The sequence below is a fragment of the Silurus aristotelis genome (genome assembly GCF_946808225.1).
Source record: "Silurus aristotelis genome assembly, chromosome: 13".
NCBI classification, from domain to species: domain Eukaryota; kingdom Metazoa; phylum Chordata; class Actinopteri; order Siluriformes; family Siluridae; genus Silurus; species Silurus aristotelis.
In genome coordinates this window covers 2783022-2804415 of record NC_139586.1, presented here as the reverse complement: position 1 = coordinate 2804415, position 21394 = coordinate 2783022, and the positions used below count along the sequence as shown (strand labels likewise).

General features: G+C 41.6%; 1 protein-coding gene across 2 annotated transcripts in view; it reads left to right on the top strand.

Annotated features, from left to right (window-relative positions):
• The window catches only part of atp13a3 (ATPase 13A3), a 30461-nt gene extending 15583 nt beyond the window's left edge, over positions 1 to 14878 (top strand). The window contains exons 6-34 of one of the 2 annotated variants that reach the window (XM_083557758.1): positions 859 to 929; positions 1013 to 1096; positions 1353 to 1422; positions 2106 to 2240; positions 2371 to 2443; positions 2535 to 2666; positions 3058 to 3240; positions 3338 to 3495; positions 3620 to 3808; positions 3921 to 3982; positions 4097 to 4247; positions 6157 to 6273; positions 6386 to 6403; positions 6671 to 6824; positions 6913 to 7033; positions 7346 to 7470; positions 7683 to 7855; positions 8446 to 8568; positions 8674 to 8753; positions 9049 to 9091; positions 9186 to 9295; positions 9841 to 9937; positions 10067 to 10139; positions 10322 to 10499; positions 10613 to 10788; positions 11864 to 11952; positions 12557 to 12637; positions 13417 to 13509; positions 14413 to 14878. In XM_083557758.1, coding sequence (XP_083413884.1) covers positions 859 to 929; positions 1013 to 1096; positions 1353 to 1422; positions 2106 to 2240; positions 2371 to 2443; positions 2535 to 2666; positions 3058 to 3240; positions 3338 to 3495; positions 3620 to 3808; positions 3921 to 3982; positions 4097 to 4247; positions 6157 to 6273; positions 6386 to 6403; positions 6671 to 6824; positions 6913 to 7033; positions 7346 to 7470; positions 7683 to 7855; positions 8446 to 8568; positions 8674 to 8753; positions 9049 to 9091; positions 9186 to 9295; positions 9841 to 9937; positions 10067 to 10139; positions 10322 to 10499; positions 10613 to 10788; positions 11864 to 11952; positions 12557 to 12637; positions 13417 to 13509; positions 14413 to 14613 — 3360 coding nt within the window. In that variant the 3' untranslated portion in view covers positions 14614 to 14878. Of the gene's footprint in view, positions 1 to 858; positions 930 to 1012; positions 1097 to 1352; positions 1423 to 2105; positions 2241 to 2370; positions 2444 to 2534; positions 2667 to 3057; positions 3241 to 3337; positions 3496 to 3619; positions 3809 to 3920; positions 3983 to 4096; positions 4248 to 6156; positions 6276 to 6385; positions 6404 to 6648; positions 6825 to 6912; positions 7034 to 7345; positions 7471 to 7682; positions 7856 to 8445; positions 8569 to 8673; positions 8754 to 9048; positions 9092 to 9185; positions 9296 to 9840; positions 9938 to 10066; positions 10140 to 10321; positions 10500 to 10612; positions 10789 to 11863; positions 11953 to 12556; positions 12638 to 13416; positions 13510 to 14412 lie in introns of both variants that reach the window. The other variant, XM_083557757.1, reaches the window with a different exon arrangement.
• Positions 14879 to 21394: the final 6516 nt, after the last annotated feature.

The window sequence follows — 21394 nt, the reverse complement described above, 5'->3', positions numbered from 1 at the left end:
ACACACACACAAACGGAAGGACTTCCTAAAACTTTGTGTACTCACCTGTTTGTTGCGTATGTCTTCCGGGTTGGGCTTGGATGGCAGCCAACCGGAGCGCTGAATAGCGGCTGGCTTTAAAGCGCCAGCGCTACGTCACGCATGCGCGGCAAAACCGGAAGTCGGCAAATTTATGTTGATGGGACATATTTTTTTGTGGGTGATTATTATTATTATTGGCATTGTTGTAATTTTCGTTATTATCATTATTGTTATTATTAGTGTTGTTATTGTTATTATGTTTATTATTTATTATGATATTTATATTGTTATTGAGCCATTCTGTGACTAGCTACAAAATTACCAAACCCCTTTGGGTGAAATGGTTGAGTCCAAGGGGAGGGGCTAACACTTTATAAACCAGTCTCCCAATTCAATTGAGGGGAGTTGTAGGAGTGGTGCGTTGTGGAGAGAACGAGGTCTGAGAAGCATTGTAGTGAATGCACATGAGCAGGTGCACCTATTTTGTATATAGTTTTCTTTACTTTTATCATAATTGTCTTTTTGTTATTTTGCCACTTTTTCTTTCATTGAGTATTGTATATAATTTGGACTTTGCACTTGAGCATGCTGTAAATAAACACCACTTTACACGGAACATCACAGCGAGTATTGCCATCATTTGGGTAGAAGGCGAACCCGTAAGGCCGCTCTACCACAAAGCACATCAGGTACTCATGCAGTCAAAGGCATGATAGCAGCTCGTCCAGCTTAATGAGTAATAACTAGACTGGCTGCAGGAGTTCACTGCTGAGTCACTGCTGAATTTGAGATTATTGCGCATAATTAATTGATTTGTTCGTTTTCCTTCTCTTACAGATCCGCTATTTTACGCTCCACAGCACAAAGTACTACTGGAGCGACGCTGCCCAGAACTTCGAAGTGTTAATGTAAGCCGCTTTTATCTTTTCTCAAACGTGACCCGAGAAACGTGAATAAAAACAGCTGTGAACGTTCAGCTTCTCGTATGCAGGGGTATCGAGGATTTGGAGCCCAGGTGTTCCAGCATCCACTCAGAGCATAGCGGAGGAATCAGCCAAAATCAACAGGAGTACAGGTACACGCCAAATCCTCCAAACAATAACCATTATACGATCAGACAAGGGGGAAAGATACCGACGTTCACAGACGAACGAACAGTAGCACAGACAGTAGATCACTCAAGTGTAAATATTCTTCAGCAGCCCCCCTTCTTTAACCTGTACGAACCAGACCTGCCTTAAAACAACCCAAGATTATACAAGTCCTCAGGTGGAACAGTGAGGTTTCATATAAATGGTGTATAATTTGCAGTTTCTCTCTTTTTCTTTTAGGAGACTGTTTTACGGGGTGAATGAAATAGCTGTGAAAGTGCCTTCCGTTTTCAAGCTGCTAGTCAAAGAGGTAGGACCTTCATTGTGACTTTAAACCATAGAACCCGTCCTGTGTAAACGCTCGGAGTGATGACTGCTTTAATGTAGCGGTTGGAGCCGGTTGTCTGATCTACAGAACAATCCCTTAGCATTGTATCATATTTATTTATCTCTATTCGCAATATTAAATCAAAACTCGATGGGACTCACCTGATAAAGAAATTTTCAAATGGTGGTGTTTTATTATAAACATTGTCCCAAGCAATTACTGTAATTATTTTTTTATTAGCTTATATTTAATTACATATTAGTTTACTCTTATTTTTTTCTTATTGCACTTTAAACGTATCAATTAATACGCCATCGGCAGCGATTATATTTTAAAATGTTATGTTTTTTTTTAAAGATTTATTTTATAACATTTTTTAAAAAATTTATATTTCTTAACTGTAATTCTATTTTATTTTTGTACTGCAATAAAATGTTTCACTTTCTACTGCATATCCTGTCGTTCTATCATATTGTGAATTCAACTCAATTTTTCTATTCTTTTGCTATACTGCATGTACTGAAATGATATTGAATAGAAATCCCCCCCCCCCCCCCCCCATTTTATTTGCTAGTTCGTGTGAGTTTGTTGCTAGCGAATTGTGCTACGGTTTTCACGTGTGCCTCATGTGCCACATTCGTTCATATTCTCTCTTTCTTTCATAGGTTCTCAACCCCTTTTACATCTTCCAGCTCTTCAGTGTTATCCTGTGGTGTGCTGATGAATACTACTACTACGCTATGGCCATAATGTTAATGTCAATCATATCGATAGCTACCTCTCTCTACACCATCAAAAAGGTGAGCCTTTAGTGCGTCGCCTTATCATTAATGGTCTCGCATGTCTTCTAGGTGATAGTGTAGGATAGATTATAATGCATTCTATTCTCTCTCTCTCTCTTTTTTTTTTTTTATTCTTTTTGTATTATAGCAATACATCACTTTACATGACATGGTTGCGGCCCACAGTATCGTTCGGGTATCGGTGTGCAGAGACAATAACCGTAAGATTCAACGTCTGTATTTCTGCATAGAAACTGGACGTATTGTACTCTGTTTTGTGTGTAAAATAATTTTTATTTGCCCTAAATGTAGAGACCGAAGAAACTTTGTCTACAGACCTCGTCCCGGGGGACGTCATGATCATCCCCAGTAACGGAACCATCATGACCTGTGATGCAGTGCTGATCAGTGGAACCTGCATCGTCAACGAGAGCATGCTTACAGGTCACTGGCCAGTTTATTTATTTATTTTTGTGATATTTGCTTTAGTATTCAACTTCAAAAATCTGTGGAAAAAGCCCCATCTGTCAGAATCCATTAATGTGTATGTTCTGATTTTGAATGTGAAGACCAACCTGAAAATGTGGCATCGATTGTCAAATGTATCGACTTAGGTGGGACCCTGGTATCTTCATTTGATCATCTAAAAAGTCCAGTAAAAGATCTAAAACGTTTCTCCTTATAGACACTGAGGGATCATTGAGTTGTCTCTCTGCTGCTGCAACGCTTTATCATGGGTCAGGGTTCTGGGATGTGCAAATAAAACCATGTATTTGATTTGTGTGTGACAATGAATGATTCTTCACACTCTCTCTCACTCTCTTCTGTCCACTAGGTGAAAGTGTGCCTGTCACGAAGACCAACCTGCCCAACCCACATCAGGGAGACAAGGGTTCTGTGGAGGACGAGGTTTATAATTTAGAGGAGCATAAGAGGCACACGCTGTTCTGCGGCACCAATGTCATCCAGACCCGCTTTTACTCAGGAGAGCTGGTTAAAGCTGTGGTGGTCAGGACTGGTAAGTGGCTACAACAATTATGTCACTTGAATTTTGACTTTGTAGAAGCATACAGTCATTATTATAAACGATAATAATTGTTGATTGTGTGCTCTAGGGTTCAGTACAGCCAAGGGACAGCTGATTCGGAGCATCTTGTACCCTAAACCCACAGACTTCAAGCTCTACAGAGATGCCTACATGTTCCTGCTTTGTCTCGTTGCAGTGGCTGGGATTGGATTTGTCTACTCCATTGTGCTGAGTGTAATGAATGAGGTTTGTACGCTCATCCATTGGATGTCCGTTATATTTGACTTGATGCATAACACAATCTTATGTTAATTGTGTACAAATATGAAATAAATGTTTATGAATAAATTCCTTGTCCTTGTATCTGTAGGTTCCAGCTAAAACCATCATCATCGAGTCGCTGGACATCATCACCATCACGGTGCCGCCCGCACTCCCCGCAGCGATGACGGCGGGCATCGTGTACGCGCAGCGGCGCCTCAAAAACCTGGGCATCTTCTGCATCAGCCCGCAGAGGATCAACATCTGTGGCCAGCTCAACCTGATCTGTTTTGACAAGGTACGCCTTTTAACAAGGTGTTGCTAAACCCCAGAAATTCAGAGCAGCCAGATATCTGAATGTCAGGTCTATGATATTTAATAGCTTGTTTCTATTCGTCTTCCTTCAACAGACAGGCACGCTCACTGAAGACGGCTTGGATCTGTGGGGTGTGCAGAGAGTGGAGAACAGCAGGTACCTAACGTGATGTTCATCAAATAATCACTGGCTTCAATAACAGTATAATGTAGCTTTATGTGTAAGCAGGAACTGTACTGTGTCCATGCTCCTCTTTCTCTTACCCTCTAGTTTCCATCACTCAGAGGAGAACGCCTATAAAGAAAGCCTGGTCAAGTCTCACTTTGTGGCCTGCATGGCCACGTGTCACTCTCTCACCAAGATTGAGGGCCAACTCTCTGGAGACCCTCTGGACCTCAAGATGTTTGAGGCCACTGGCTGGGTTTGTTTTTTATTTGTCTTATTTATTCAAGTTGAATTAGTCAACTGATTAGAACCAGCTACACTGCATTCGGAAAGTATTCACAGCGCTTCACTTTTTCTACGTTATGTTACAGCCTCATTCCCAAAAGGATTCCAAATTTTCCTCAAAATTCTACAAACAAAACCCCATAATGACAACGTGAAAGGATTCACAGCGTTTGCTTGATACTTTGTTGAAGCTCCTTTGGCACCAATTACAGCCTCAAGTCTTTATGAATATGATGCTGCAAGCGTGGCACATGTACTTCTGGGCAGTTTCTCCCATTCTTTCTCTGCAAAACCTCTCGAGCAGGTTGGATGGGGAGTGACGGAGCACAGCCATTTTCAGATCTCTCCAGAGATGTTCAATCGGGTCCAAGTCTGGGCTCTGACTGGGCCAATCATGGACGTTTACAGAGTCGTCCTGTAGTCACTTCTCTGTTATTTGGTTTGTGTGCTTAGCGACATTTTCCTGTTGGAAGATGAACTGCTGCTCCAGTCTAAGGTCCAGAGCGCTCTGAAGCAGGTTTTCATCAAGCATGTCACTGTACATTGCTGCATTCATCCCTCCTTCGATCCTGACTATTCTCCCAGTTCCTGCCTGCTAAAAAACATCCCCACAGCATGATTCTGCCACCACCATGCTTCACTGTAGGTATGATATTGGCCAGGTGATGAGCGGTGCCTGGTTTCCTCCAGACTTGACTCTTGGCATTCAGGCCAAAGAGTTCAATCTTTGTTTCTCATGGTCTGAGAGTCCTTCAGGTGCCTTTTAGCAAACTCCAGGTGGGCCGTCATGTGCCTTTTACTGAGGAGTGGCTTCCATCTGGCCACTCTACTATACAGGCCTGATTGGTAGAGTGCTGCAGAGATGGTTGTTCTGGGAGGTTCTTCTCTCTCCACAGAGAAACGCTGAAGCTCTTTCAGAGTGACTATCGGGTTCTTGGTTACCTCCTTGACGAAGGCACTTTTCCCCCTATCGCTCAGTTTGGCTTAAGTTGTAGAAACATCTCAAGGATGATCAGTGGAAACGGGATGCACCCGAGCTCAGATTTAAGTGTCATGGCAAAGGCTGTGGATATTTCTGTACATGTCAATTAATTATTTTTATTTTTTTTATTTTTTTTTTTTCACCAAAAAAAAAAGAAAAAACAATAATTTGCAAAGATTTCAAACAAACGTTTTTCATGTTGTCATTATGGGGTATTGTTTGAAAAGTTTTGAGGAAAATAATGACTGTAATCTGTTTTGAAATAAGGCTGTTATATAACAAAATGTGGAAAAAGTGAAGCGCCGTGAATACCTTCCGGATTGTATCGTGCTGAGTCAGGGCCGAGGGATAACTCACCAAACTCAAGCTGCAGCAGAAATGAGTCAAAACACTCACGGGTCACATGTTGCTTTATTTTCCTGGCAACAGCGTTACTTGCTAAAAAATAAGACAAATGAGCAAAAGAAATACAAATAAAACCCCAATAGCCAAGATGCAGCCAAACAACTTTATATAGTTTACTACACTATATAGACCAAAGACTGTTTGAGCCATTTGAGGCACTACGTCATAATTATTGGTCACTTTCAAAAAAAAAAAAATCTATAAAATTATAGCGCATCCATTAATACACATTGCACAACGCAAATATGTTCAAAAAGAACATCTTCCCAGAAAAATGACGGTTGTTATGAGGACTAAATAACTAAATATAAATCTTATGGTCAGGTAGAAACTAACTTTTGTCCGTATATTGTAGCTACAATGAAGAGCTACATTGAACCCTAGTGAGATGCATCTTGGTGCCCTGTATTTGAAATTTTGATCTATTAAGCAACTAATAGGATTCTTGAGTATAATGCTGAATTGCATTCCGAGTGTGTGTGCGTCGTTGCAGATCCTGGAGGAGGCCACCGAAGAGGAGACTTCTCTCCACGAGCGCATCATGCCCACTGTGGTGCGCCCACCCAAACAGCTCCTTCCTGAATCGTTGCCGTCTCAGGAGCAGGACATGGTGTGTTGGCATTCTTAGGTGAAATTCATACAGGACGATTTCTGTTGGAAATCATGTTAATGTTTCGGAAAACATGGACATCGCTTCTTTTTTTTTTTCTCTTTCTCTATAGGAGCTGTACGAGTTGTCAGTAAGTAGTTGAGCTGTTTTTTATTTAAATTGTTTGTAAAATGATCTCTCAGCCAGTCGCTAAGTATGGGGTCATGACTCTATGGTCATTATGGACACCTGTGAGCTTGCGTATGCAGAAGAGGGCTGATAGTTTTCTTTCATTATGTTGTTACGTGGCGATGACTGCGGAGAGCCGGCCGGTGGGTGGGGCATTGACATTTACAATTTGGGGGGGAAAATTAAGGTGTTCGTGATGATGCGTAGATCTTCAACGTGCCCCTTTCAGGGATCCTACGAGATTGGAATCGTGCGGCAGTTCCCCTTCTCCTCCGCATTGCAGAGGATGTGCGTGGTGGCTCGGCTGCTCGGCGAGAAGCGGATGGACGCCTACCTCAAGGGGGCGCCCGAGGTCGTGGCGAGCCTATGCAAGAAAGAGACCGGTCGGTTGATTTTGAATAGGATTTTTGTCTGCGATTGACACATCACATGATTTAATTTGTATTTTTTCTCTCTGACTGCACTCTGCAGTGCCGCAGGACTTTGCAGAGGTATTGGAAGGCTACACCAAACAGGGTTTCCGCGTCATCGCTCTGGCACACAGACGTCTGGAGTCCAAACTGACCTGGCATAAAGTGCAGAACATTGACAGGTACTGGTACTCTGCAGTCCTCTGAGTTTTATAGAAGGACTCGGTGCCAGCTGGCTTCCAGATCCACCTGTTTCTCTGTATTGGTCTTGCTTGAGCATTTTCAGGTTCAGGAATTCTCTTTAGCAAAGAAAGCAGCTCTGTTTAGGGCTGTAATTAAAGAATTGCATAAAGCAGGACTTTTTTTTGGTCAAATTATATACCATCAGCATTATCCCTCTAACAGGCATTATAACCCATTATATATTACACGGATGTCCTGTTAGGCTGTGATTTCGCTCACATTCATGTCCGTAAATCTGCCTCTCTCTTTAGGAGTCACATAGAGACCAACATGGACTTCTTGGGGTTGGTCATTATGCAGAACAAGCTGAAGCCCGAGACTCCCGGAGTGCTGGATGTCCTCAGGCAGGCAAATATCCGCACAGTTATGGTCACAGGTACGGGGGGGAAAAAACCCTTCTTGTTTCTATCAGAGGTACATGATGACTTAAGTTCTACAGATTAATGCCACACCTTCTGGCTATAACTAACAAAGCTTTCAGCGCTTAGGATGAATGTGTTGATGTGAATGTTGAGAATAATAGACTGTAGACTAGCTTTAGTTTCTCTGTTTGTTCTAATATTAACATCTTACGCGGTCATTTCACAGGTGACAACATACTGACCGCTATCTCCGTAGCCCGAGACTGCGGCATGATCCTGCCCAAGGACCGAGTCATTATTGCCGATGCCCTGCCCCCTAGAGACGGCCAGGTGGCCAAGATCAACTGGCGCTATGCAGACGACCCAAACAAGCTCGCCAGCAAACCTGTTTCACTGGAGGTCAGACTGCTCCCTCTGCTGCACAAAGGCAGAAACTGCAACAGCTGAAAGCTAGCAATTTCACAATCTTTTTATTTATTTATTTATTTAGTGAGTCGTTATATAGTCATGCATTAGTATTTGCTTTTTGAACATCCCATTCTACATTTAATTACTATTTGCTGTTATAATAAGCTTCACTCTTCTTTGTAGATGTCCCAATAGATTTTGGAGTGCAGAGATTTGTTCGCATATAAACACAAACGTTTCAATTCATCCCAAAGGTGTTTAGTAGGTTTTATAGCTCTATAGTAAGTCACTCAAGATCTTCCATCCTGTGTAGAGCATGTGTTCATTGAGCTGGCTCAATGAACACAGGGGCATTGCCATGCTGGAACAGCTACGCTCTATTATTCATACACCCTTTTTGCTAGCAATTTGCATAGTTGATATTTATATACAGAAAAGCAGAACTCGAACAGGGTGTATTTGGTGCACAGAATTATTATTATAATAATTTTTTTATCAATTTTAACATTTATTCTATGGCAGCTGTTTTTTTATTTTTTGGAGCGATGCCTGCTTCTAATAGTTTTTTTTTTTTTGTGCAGGAGGTGGAGATGGGTGTCGAGGACTGGCCGGATCAACACACACCTGCGGAGAAGTTCCACTTCGCCATGAACGGGAAATCATTCGCGGTGATTACGGAACACTTCCAGGACCTGCTGCAGAAGGTCAGGAGTGAGAATTGTTGTATCTGGTCAAATGTGCATATGTGCGAGTGTGTGTGATTTCAGCATTTTACTATAAGAAGGCTGTTTGTTGGTCTGATGCTTTAGCTGGTCCTACATGGAACCGTTTTTGCAAGAATGTCTCCAAATCAGAAAACCCAGCTAGTGGAGGCTCTACAGAGCGTCGAGTGAGTGGCACTAACATCATATATGTACACACACACACACACACACACACACACACACACACACACACACACACACCGCTCGAACTCAGTCTCTCACACACATATTTACTGACACACACACTCTGGCACACACCGCAAATACTTACATATGGATTAAGGCAGTGCAAGATAACCATGATGCTCACACAAAATACTAACACTTTTAGACACGTTTTGATGTTCACTTAGAGTGTACTCGCTTTTTTTTGCCAGTTGTTTAGACAATAACGGCTGTATGTTGGTTTTTCTTGTTTAGTTACTACGTCGGAATGTGTGGTGATGGTGCCAACGACTGTGGGGTAAGTTCATCTCCGGTCTGTGCGTCTAAATTCATATGAACCTATGTGTATATCTAATTGATTACATATTTTTTTGTTTCCTGTCCCTCCTCAGGCCTTGAAAAGAGCTCATGGAGGCATCTCTCTCTCTGAGCTGGAGGCCTCAGTGGCTTCCCCTTTTACTTCCAGAACTCCCAACATCTCCTGTGTGCCCAACCTCATCAGGTACAACCAAACCAGTGCGCACACATTCTCACACACCGCACACTTGAAGACCACATAGAAGCTTTTACACAGTGAAGGGTTCTTTTCTGGTAGCCTTTGTTATAAGCTGAACAGCAGCTTTGTCCTTCAGCGCTGTCCAGAATTATTGGCACCCTTTATAAAAATAGGTGAAATAAACATTTATTTCCTTCTTTCAAAATAATCGGTATGTTGCATTTAATACCTCGACGAGGCATGGTTGAAGTTGAAGTTATAGATCCTGGAAAATGGAAAAAAAAAGCTTCTCATGATTGGCAGGAAGCTTTTTATGAATGTTAGAATGAATGAAAACGATTCTTTCCAATTCAACTCCAATTCTTTAAGTGGATTTCAAGAGTGCAAATAGCAATCCAGGCGTTTTTGCTAAATTTTTAAAAAATTATTAATTTCTTTTTTTTTAATAAGGGTGGAAATAACAATTATTTGTAAACATTGGTTCTGGAGAAAATTCCAGATTTATAAATTTTTTTTTAATAAATAAATAAACCATTCTTTGTACGTTGCAGGGAAGGCAGAGCGGCTCTCATTACATCTTTCTGCGTGTTCAAGTTCATGGCCCTCTACAGCATCATCCAGTACATCAGTGTCACCCTGCTCTACTATGTAAGTATGTTGCTCGAGTGCATCCAAGAGAGCAGGAACCATATTGGTTTTTTTTTCACACAGGCTGTTTAAGTAGCATTGAATTGATTCGATTGATCTAACGGCCTCGTTGAAAATTCTCTGTTTCAGATCCTCAGCAACCTTGGAGACTTCCAGTTCCTGTTTATTGACATTGCCATCATTCTTGTTGTTGTATTCACCAGTGAGTAGGTTCTCAAATCTGTTAGATTAGCTATACACTCATCTTCCACTTTTTTATTTAGAGCACATTTATGCAGCTATCCAATGGGAGGACAATGCATAGGTATTTCAGAAATGGCTGATCTCTTGGTATTCTGTAGATTTGGTGCGAAAAAAGCGTATTGTTTTGCTTTTCGTCCTCAGTGAGTCTGAATCCGGCATGGAACGTTCTGGTTTCTCAGCGACCCCCCCCAGGTCTGATCTCAGGGCCTCTGCTGTTCTCTGTACTCGCTCAAATCCTCATCTGCCTCGGCTTTCAGGCCCTCACCTTCATCCTGGTGCGGAACCAGGACTGGTACGAGATTTGGACGCCTCAGTCAGAGTGAGTAAGCCACGCGTTTCGTCAGAACAGTACGAGATGACACGGGCCGTGGAATGTGTGATGTTCGGCTTAAATTCGTCAAGCATCTTTATTTCCTCCTGTGTTTGTTTCAGTGCCTGCAATACATTCTCGCACAGCAATCTTACAGAAAACTCCACAGAGGCTGACGACCACAACATCCAAAACTACGAGAACACTTCCCTGTTCTACGTCTCCTCCTTTCAGTACCTCATCGTCGCCATCGTGTTTTCCAAAGGAAAACCGTTCCGTCAGCCCAGTTATAAAAACTGTAAGTGTTTGGATTGCAGCTATACAACTGGAACTGTGTTTATATAGCATTTGTTTGGATACCCGCCCTTTATCAACACATTTTGTTAGTAACGAGCACAAAATATTCTGGTACCATAGGTTCTGATTGCTGATGTTGGGTGCTTATTCGCATTTAATGCGGCCTTTAAAACTCCGTAAATGTTCACATGCCCAGAGGGACCGTGCATGTAGGACATTTTAGAGACAAGATGAGGGAAGCTTGATTGAGATGGTTTGGACATGTGAAGAGGAGGGACTTGGGGTATATCGGTAGGAGAATTTTGAGGATGGAACCACCAGGAAGGCGGAAAAGAGGAAGATCAAGTTTTATGGATGTGGTGAGGGAAGACATGCAGGTGGTTGGGGTGAAAGAGGCAGATGTAGAGGACAGGGGCGGGGTATGGAGATGGATGATCCGCTGTGGCGACCCCTAATGGGAGAACCCGAAAGAAGAAGAAGAGTCTCAAAATTACTGCTTTGAGAATGTTGACTGAGAAGTATAGAGAAGGTCAGAAGTAGAAAGCGTACGGCAAGGTGTCGAGAGGAGTTGTGGTATTGTATGAGGAAGTCAGGTGTGCCAGAGAAGTATGTAAGGGCGGTGCAGGACATGTATGAGAACAGTGTGACCGCAGTGAAGAGTGCAGTAGGAAGGACTGACTGGTTTAAGGTGGAGGTTGGATTGCATCAAGGATCAGCACTGAGCCCTTTACTGTTTGCAGTGGTGATGGACAGGTTGACGAACGAGGTCAGACAGGAGTCTCGGTGGACTGTGATGTTTGCGGATGATATTATTTGAATTGAGGTTTTAATTTAGAAAGTCTCGTTTATACGTTTTACACACACACTCACACCAAAAAGCGCATGAGTAAGAGACTGGTGTTACTCAGAATAAACAAGCTTAAATCCGACTACAGTGCGTTGCGCATGCGTGTCCATCTTTGTAAATGAGTGCCCAGTGGCTCCTAATTAGTTCTTTAGATAAATAGTTCAGTTGTTTGTATTACCGTTACAGCGCAGGTGTGTAATGTGTTGTGTGTGTGTGCATGCATTTGCAGGGCCCTTTCTGGTGTCTGTGCTCATCCTCTACGCGTTCCTCTTATTCATCTTGTTCTTCCCTGTTTCCGAGATCGATGAGACCCTAGAGGTACGTCCAGACTCTTACTTTTTTTTCTTTATACCTTTCTACCATCTACCAACTTTCCCCTTTCTCATGTACATTCCATTCTACATGTAGTTCCCATTGGCTTTTAGAATAACGCCCACTCCTCAGGGAAGATCTTCCACTAGATTTGTGCTTATTCAGCGTTAGTTAGGTACTGATGGAGGAGGAGGTAGTGAGGAGGTCTGGGAAGCAGGTCAGCGCTTTTTTTTAGATTTATAGCAGGCAAATCAAAATCTTCCAAACCTTCTAACCCATGTAAAGCATATCTTCATGGAGCTGGTTTTGTGCCACTGGGGCATCGTCATACTGGAACAGGTTCGGGTCTCTTTCTTCACATATGCCCAGAGCACAGGGTCAGTAACAACACTTAGAGCACTGAGAGTTAAGGGCCTTGCTCAAGGGCCCCTCAGCGATACCAAAGACATACTATACATCTGTGTGCCTTTAAGTTAGTAGCAACAGTTTTGAGAAGAACCACATATGGCTCCAGGTGTCCCAGTACTTTTGTCCATGTAGTTGTGTTAAAAATCACACGATGGCGTATTAATATAATACAAGCATCAAAAAATGCAATTTCTTCTTGCAGATTGTGTGCGTCCCTTTCAGCTGGCGTATCACCATCTTGGTTATCGTCCTGAGCAACGTCCTCGTGTCCGTTTTCATGGAGGTAAGTGGAAAAACTTCTCCGTGTGACCGATGTATTTTGCAATCTGTTCAGTCGGCAAGGTAGCAGAAACCGGGTTTGTGTACGACGTCACGTGCATTTATATATCTGCTGTCATGTCCTGTCATTTAGGCTTTTGTTCTGTCGTTGTCGGTATGATTTTGTTTGTTTGTTTGCGTTCTTAATGTCTTAACGTACGTGGCAGGCCGAGCGAACCTCGTGGCCCGTTACCGTGTTCTGTACAATTCACGACGACGGTATCCGGCTGAGTGTAAATATACACCTGTGTGTTAGAAATCACAAGAATCCCCTCCCAAAAAAAAAATCCAAAAATAAATACAATTCCAGTTGTACCAGAGGTATTTTGCATGTGATTTGAATCATGTCAATAAGAGAAAAACATGCCTACAAATGCATGAGAACCTCTCGATACGTCCCCTTCCAATCAAGCTTCGTAGGAGACGTGACCCTGTTTAACGCCGATCCGTTCTCCAACATCCAAAACGATGTTGTAGCTAATAATCACGCTGTCCAATCATGTGACTAGAGCCCTGAGTTTGTAGATATTAAACCGCTCACGATAAATTTGTAAATTTTAACCATTTTTCCACCCTTTTTGGCTCTCGCTCTCTCTCCTTACTAACTCTCAGCCTGAAATCATTGCCTCCTCAGTAGGGTGTTATCTAGTGTTGCTACTGTTGCTGTAGCAGTTGAACTCTTTATGAAAGCCATGTGATCAGTAGCTCTCTTAATTCTTTCCGCACCACTACGATATTCCATAGACCTTCGTCCTTGACGTCGTCTTATGGAAGCTTGTGTTCAGCCGAGACAAGCAGGGCAGCTATGGTGTCTCCCCTGCAGCCCCGCCACCACAGGTTGGGAAATCACACTTCTGTTCACCATCACGTCTTTATTTACTGCCGACCCTCTGTCCTGCATTCCGTTACTTCTCTCTCACTCTCTCTCTCTCTCTCTCTCTCTCTCTCTCTCTCTCTCTCTCTCTCTCTCATAATGTCAAGCTTTTCCTTCTGTCTCTTGCTCTTTTTTTTTCCTTTCCTGTCTCGCTCCCTCTCTTCCTTTTCTGTCTCTTTTTATTTCTTGGTCTCGTTTGCTTACTCTCTCACACTTTCCTATTTCTGTCTCTCTCACACTTTCCTTCTCTCGCTATTCCTTCTTTGTCTCTTTTTGTTCTTGTCTGCTTTTTTTATTTACCCCTCCCCTGCTCACTCCTCTGCCCCCCCCCTCTCTTTCTACAGCCTTGTTGTAATGTTTTGTCTTGTGCATGTTCCCTTTCTACGATTTCTCTGAATGCTGCTTGGCTGCCACCTAGTGGCGTCTGCCCTGATGTCAGTCATACGATTCCTCCCAGTGTTCCTGCTCTCTTTAATACCTCTAATACTCCTGTGTAGTTCATTTCTGCAATACGCAACCTCTGCACCCATCTGAGATCACTGTGAGATTATGATTTAGATTTTTTTTTTTTTATCAGAAATTACAGAATATTTTCGTATTAAAAAGTTTTTTTTATTATTTATTTAAACGTGATATTTAAGCAATATCTGTGTTAGTGTTTAGTCAAATGAACTACATCCATCAGTGGATTTGTTTACTTGTTTGTCATCTTTTGCATCACACCATCCCATCTCACCCACGGACGAGATGTTTTGATGACACGCATATGAAAAAAAAAACATCTTTTCTCTCTTCTCTTACTGTGTGTTTTTGTGTGCGCACGCCTTTTCCTCCTCGTTCGTGGCGTGTATGTGTTTTGTGTGCAGGAAGGACTAGACATGTGCACATCCAAGTTCCTCCCAGGGACCTGTTGCCGGCGTCAGATGGTCCCCAAGGCGCGCTACATGCACCTGGCCCAGGAGCTCAGCGTCGACCCGGATTGGCCACCCAAACCCAAAACCACCACCGAAGCCAAACCTCCGTCTCAGTTGGAACACGGCTCCTACCAAATCATTTCTTCTTCCTAGCACCCCCTATCTCTTTGCCCTCTATCTCTATATCGCTCTCTCACACTATCTCCAGCTTTATGGTGCCCTCATATCGTGGATCATCATAAACAGGACCACCGTCAGGACCTTTTTTGGTTTTTTGAATGCTGCATTCTCTATAGAGACGCAAAGGATATTATTAGCATTATTATTTTTTGCAGTTGCTTCCCTTTTTTTTTTTTCACACACCACGGGAAACTGTGGAAGACCCACCTACAGTAATTATCACGGTCATCCGATTGTACTTCAAGGAGCAACAGACTCCCGACTGAAGCGGCTAGACGGACTCGAGCCACGAATTTATTACCCAACGGGCCGCATGCTAAACGTCTCTGACATCAGCGAATCTGCATGTGGAGCCAATCGAACTGTAACGGCCTCGGCAACCATTTTTTGTAAAAAAAAAAAAAAAAGAAAGAAAGAAAGAAAGAAAGAAAAGCGGTATGAGGTTCTTTTTGTATATCTTCCCATGGAAGAATGGAGTCACGATCGAGCAGTGGTGGGCAGAAGGAACTGCGCCGTATATCGGGGGATTCTCAAATCGCAGTCGCATGATTTTTGTATATTATTTTTTTTGCCTGCGAATTCGCAATCGCCCGGACAGTATATCAGCCAGTCGAATGCCAGCCGATGAATGATTATTCCTGCGTGGTGTTCAGCTCCATGAAGATACGATTTACGTGGTTCAGAGTGGAAGATCACTGGTTATAAAGCTCCGACCCTCAAACCTATTCGAATGAATTGGAACGCTGACCGCATCACAGGCCTCCTCACTTCTTCTCATATCAGTACTACGCCCCCTTGTGGCTGAATGAGCACAAATCTCCTGACTGTATTATTCCCAGAAGAGTGGAGAAAAAAAAAAGAGCACATGTGCATCTTGGGGTCAGGTGTCCACAAACTTTTGTCCATATAGTGTATCTGAGTCACTTACTTGGTTAGTTTCATATTCATTTGACTATGATGAATTGAATTATATGCAAGTCTTTTTTTTTTCCTTTTTTTTTTGTTCAATCCACTCGTCTCCATCTTTCATTACAGCAGTTTGAACTTTTTTAACATTTCGATGTTTTTTTTTTTTCTTGTTCTTCAAAATGAAATGCTGCTTTTTAACATTCAGTACTTAACGATGTAGTGATGAACTTGGTGACGGGGCATGTTTCTGCTGAGGGCTCAGCTTTTTTTCTTTCATTATACACACCTCGATTATGACTCGTGAGATCCGATCGGAACACCACCGCGGGTCAGAAAGCGCAGTGCAGACTTTTAATGACTGATGTTTTAATATCGGACACTGTGTGCAGGCTCCGTTAGAACGTGTCTGGAAATACGTGCATTCGGATTTAATTGTGGATTGTTTTTTTTAAGGGCTATAGCTTTTTTTTTTGTGTAAATCGTTGGTGTTCGTTCCCTTTTTTTTTCCGGCACCGTGCCGAAATCATTGGCGTGTGCTAGTAAAGTCTGTCTGTCCCTGCCCGTGTAATGGGTCAAGGTTGTGAGAAGGACGGATGAGTGCTAAGCAGAAGCTTCATTCGTTTTTGCGTTATTTAAAGTCCAAAAGAAAAAAAAGATGAGTATGTGATCGATAAATAAATAATTTATATAATATAATGTGTTAATGTGATAGGGACAGGATAGAGGCTGGACAAGGACAGGACAGGGTTAAACACTAGTAAGGGAAGGGATAGGATAGAGATATAGACTGAGCAGGATAAGGATAGAGAATAGGGCGGGATAGAATAGGAACTGGGACAGGATGAGGATAGAGACAGGGAAAGGATAGAAACAGGGGCAGCAGAGATATAGGGAACGAGACAGGATAAGGACAGGGAAAGAATAGGTATAGACCAATGATGGAAGCAGGGACAGGAAAATAATAGGAACAAGAGAGAGAGAACGGAACAGAAATAGGGGTAGATTAGAGATCGGGACAGGATAAGGATAGGACAGTGATAAGAACAGGGACAGGATAGAAGGGATAGAGAACAGGACAGAATAGGGATAGGGACAGGATATAAATAGCAACAGGATGGGAGTGTGAACAGGGACAGGATAAGAATAGGGACAGGATTGCATTGAAGACAGGTAAAGTATGGGTCAGAATAAAGACAGACATGAACAGAATTGGGGAAGGGACAGGATAGAGACTGGACGGGGACAGGTGTGCAGTGATTTTGGTGTTGGGGAAATGATTTGTTAAATTATTGTATAAATTATATACATTTTTGATCGTGTTTGTCTTTCGATTTAAAATTAGTTGATTTGTTTTTTTACTCTTTTGTTTCTCTCTCTCTCTCTCTCTCTCTCTCTCTCTCTCTCTTTCTCTATGGCACTTCCTTTCTTTTCTCCTTCCCGTCAGAGAGCTCGCCGACACAATGACACAGAGGACGTCATATTAATTACCATATTCCTCATTTCATAACTCTCTAAACCTACCGTAGTCTATCATTCCTGAAAAATAAAAAGGTACATGAAAAGAATGTTGGACAGAGAAGACGAGTTTGCTTGAGCCTGAATTTTAACATGCTTATGACAATAGTGGCCATGCTCTCTGTGTGTGTGTGTGTGTGTGTGTGTGTGTGTGTGTGTGTGTGTGTGTGTGTGTGTGTGTGTGTGTGTGTGTGTGTGTGTGTGTGTGTGTGTGTGTGTGTGTGTGTGTGTGTGTTTTGTTTATTTGTTATTTTTTTTATTATTGCACAGCTACAATCGAATGTTTCTAGTGCTTTATTTGCTTTATCATCAACATGCTGACTTTTTTTTTTTCTTTTTTTTTTCTTTTCTTTTTTTTTTTTTTAACATTGATTTCGGGAAAAGAAGTTAATCTGCTACAAGTCTATAATGTACACTTTACTACAAACAGCATCATCATCATCATCATATATAATTTTTTTACATGTGGATGTGCTTATAGATTATTAATATTATTATTATTATTATTATTATTGGTTTCATTTCCTCAGGGAAATATGTTCATATTGTTATGAATAAAAGATGAACACTGACACCCCGAAAAATGAGTGCAAGACGATATCCTTGTTGTTTCCGACGTCCGTTACAAATGTACCGACTTTTTTAACATTTATTAAATTTTTTTTTTTTTTTAACATTATATGGCCAAAAGTATTGGGACGCCAAACTTTTCCGGCCGTACGCTGTTCTTCCTTAAACTTTTCCCACGAACATGGAGGCGCAAAAATTTTATTTAAAAATGTTGAACAATCCCCTGAAATCATAATGGTGTTTTTAATTATTATTTTATTTTATTATTTTTTTTATTTTTTTTTTTTACTTCAAAATTTATGCTTTAAAGCCTTCATGTTCCTTAATTTTTTTGCATTAAAGCCTTCATTAAATTTGTACTTTCATTTTATACTAGAAAGGTTTCCATCTGGTAGGTAAATCAACAGAAATGACATCACACGTGATCTCAACCAGGCTGAATCCCTTATCTCAGGCACTTGTCTTCAGATTGCTCTCCAGATTGCTTCTGGAACAGTCCTGGCTATCCAGAATTATTTCGAATTTCGGAGAGCAAAGGTGCCTTCTTAATTCTCAGACATCTTTCATATAGTCTTTTCAATCTCTGCTTCTTCAGTTTCTTTTACCTTTTCCAGGTCATGTCCAAGTGCAACGTGTGGTCTCCAGAGTGTAAAAAAAAACATCTCTGAGATGATCTGGAGAAATGTGATGCACCTAAGCTACATTTCAAGGGTCCTAGAAAAAGGTGTGAATGCATTTACTATATCAGCAAAAGAATTGGGACACCTAAATTGTCCCAGCCATGTGTTTTTTTTTAAACTTGGAGGCACACAATTGTATAGGATGCTTTTACTTATAGGTGAAGACCGAACCCTGTTCCAGCATGACGATACCTCTGTGCATCAATCCAGCTTCAATGGGATGGAAGATGTTGAAGATCGAGAAAGCTCCAACCCCAATTAGCATTTGTGCAGAATCCTGAAAGGTCTAAAATTTGAAAATAAAAATGATAGTCTTACATTTGCTGTTCTAAAACTTAAATAATATGCTCCTGCAGCACTTAAGAATTTGTTTTTTTTGGTCGGGGGTGGGATCTCCCTTGGATTGTACCGCAGAAGTAATTTTATTTTACAGCTAAATTTACGTATGAGCAATAGCTTGAAAAAAATTAAATGAACGTAGGGCTCGGCTAAGACCAGTTGCAAGCACCATGTCGATGTGTGTTTCTGATGTGATGTAGGTCTTACAATTAATTAATAACGGTGTTTAAAAAAAAAGTCTTCAATACCTTCTCGACCCTATTGAACAGCTAAATTTGGGATGAATTGGAACACATCCCAGGCCTCCTCACTTCCCCCTGCCTCAAAACCCGACTTTACTTGTGGCTGATTCGGCACAAATCTGGAAGCACACTCAATTATAACAGGAAATAAAGACTAAATGAAAAATGGGATATTCTAAAAGCACATAGCAAATGTATGCTAACGTGTCCATTAGCATTTTTCCATACAGAGAATATTTGTCAATCGTTAGCTATAGTACAAGAATACTGGATTTTCTTACGAAAGCCGATGATGTCAGCAAGTTTATGTTTTTATGTGAAGCAAACTGACTAGCTAGAGTCACAAGCACTTACATGCACACGCAAACAAATCTTATGACTTTGTGACTCTGTGCAAGCTAGTTTTGGGAGAGCGGTCACTGAGGACACTAAAAATCAATCAATGTGCCTGTGAGAAGTAATGTGGAAGGGAATATTCAAAAAATTACATACCGTTTTGTACTCGGATAATGATTCAGCATTTGGTTCGTGACCAGCAATAAATTTGTATAGCGTTCTTTTACCATGAACACTGTCCCTAAGCAGCTTCGCAGAATGTAATAGATCACAAATATAACTTTTATAAATCAGTGTGTACACGTTGATCTCAAATGAGTGAGCCAGTGAAGAAGGTGGAAAGGAAAAAACTCTGAGATGGTATTAGGAAGAACCCTTGAGAGGATGCAGATTTAAATCCATTCTCGTCTGGGATGGCACCAAACCTTCATTTTTTTGAGTTCCATCATTGTATCGGCATAACGTTTCATCGCTAGTGCTAATGGTATGAAGCTCCAAGCGACAAACTATCTTCACGTTAGCGCTAAGCTACGCTTAGAGTGGAGCTGACGAGGTTTTTTGGCTAATAGATTAGTTCCAGAAGACAGAAGCCTACAGATTCACTTCAAAACAGACTATAAAACAGCTCAGGGGTGCAGTAACGACGGCCGGAGAATGTTGACCTTTTCCTCCTTTATCTCCTTGATCAACAGGAAAAGGTCAACATTCTCTTCTCAAATGTATAAAGAGAACGAATGAGGAATCGTGGTTTGATGCTTTGAATATGGTTCCATCCGTCCATCCATACATACACTGATCAGGCATAACAATTATGACCACCTGCCTGATATTGTGTGGGACCCCTTCTTTGCTGTGAAAACGGTTCTGATCTGTTGAGTATAAACAGCATGAACTTCTCCAGAAATGTAACCTACAGTAGCTCGTCTGTTTGCTCCGACCCAGCCGTCTAGCCGCCCCAATTTGTCAAACTCGCTTAAATCTTGATTGAGTCTGGTGACTCAATCCTCAGCAATCTCCTACTGATATACCCCATGTCGCTCCTCTGCACATATCCTAACCATCTCAATCACGTCTCCCTCGCCTTGTCACCAAAACGTCCAACATGCGCTGTCCCGGTGCTATGATGAAGAGAGAGTTAATTTGAAAAGCTTCTGTCTAGTTCTCCTTTACTAACTGGCTCCAAAATCTAGTGGAACATCTTCCTGGAAGAATGGAGGCTATTATATTCGCAATATAAATAAAAGCACATGCCAAGCATATGCTCAGGTGTCCACAAACTTTGGTTTCATTATGGGCTTTTGGAGTTTAGATTGATATAAAAAAATTTTAATACGTGTCAAATGTTCGCTTGCTCCAATCATTGCTCACAGCAGGCGTAACGTGACCCTGGTGAACGTTCTGTTTTGCTTGTTCTTTTGCCGATGCATTTGCACAAAGTGCAACATTAACCCAGGCGACGGGTTGCAAAAACATTCGGCTTTCTCCGACCTTTGATTTGAGGCCCTGTCCAAAACATATAATCTTTTTTTTTACAGTTTGAGTCTAATGAGATCTAATGTCATGTGATTAGTGGGATGAATTCCAACCTGATATCCTTGTTTAACAACTCCATCGACAAACCTGAGCGGTTCTTTGTTTAAATATTAGTACTTTTCGGATGTTCATCCGGATCCATGATTGATCACCACCATTTGGACCCTCTAACTAAAAGACATTTGAACATTTACATGTTAAAACCAACCATGGGTCCTTGAGTTTTCATGAGCCGTTAAATCTGCCCAGGATTGCGCTCTAAAGTCGCATCGATCCCTCCTGGAATCGCTTTTCTTTGTTTCTTTACATAAAAACTTTAAATTTACTGGAATTAGTTGTGTACATACAACGTGACTGTCTATTTGCCATGCAGAGTTTTTCTCGATGGGCTGGGGCAGTTTGCAGGCTTTTGATTGGACATAGCAAACCTTTAAATAGTTGCTCGTTGTCTAATCTTTAGAACTCGGCTGTGAAAAAAATTTCAATCCAACAACGAACCATGAGCGGATGTCCGTTTTTTGCAAAAACTCACCAGTGCGTATTTTTCTTAAAGGAGAATTTGATTTCTACAATTGCGTAGTAGATTGTGCCTTTTGTTGTTTTTTAACCATTTCTGTCGTTTTTCTCAAA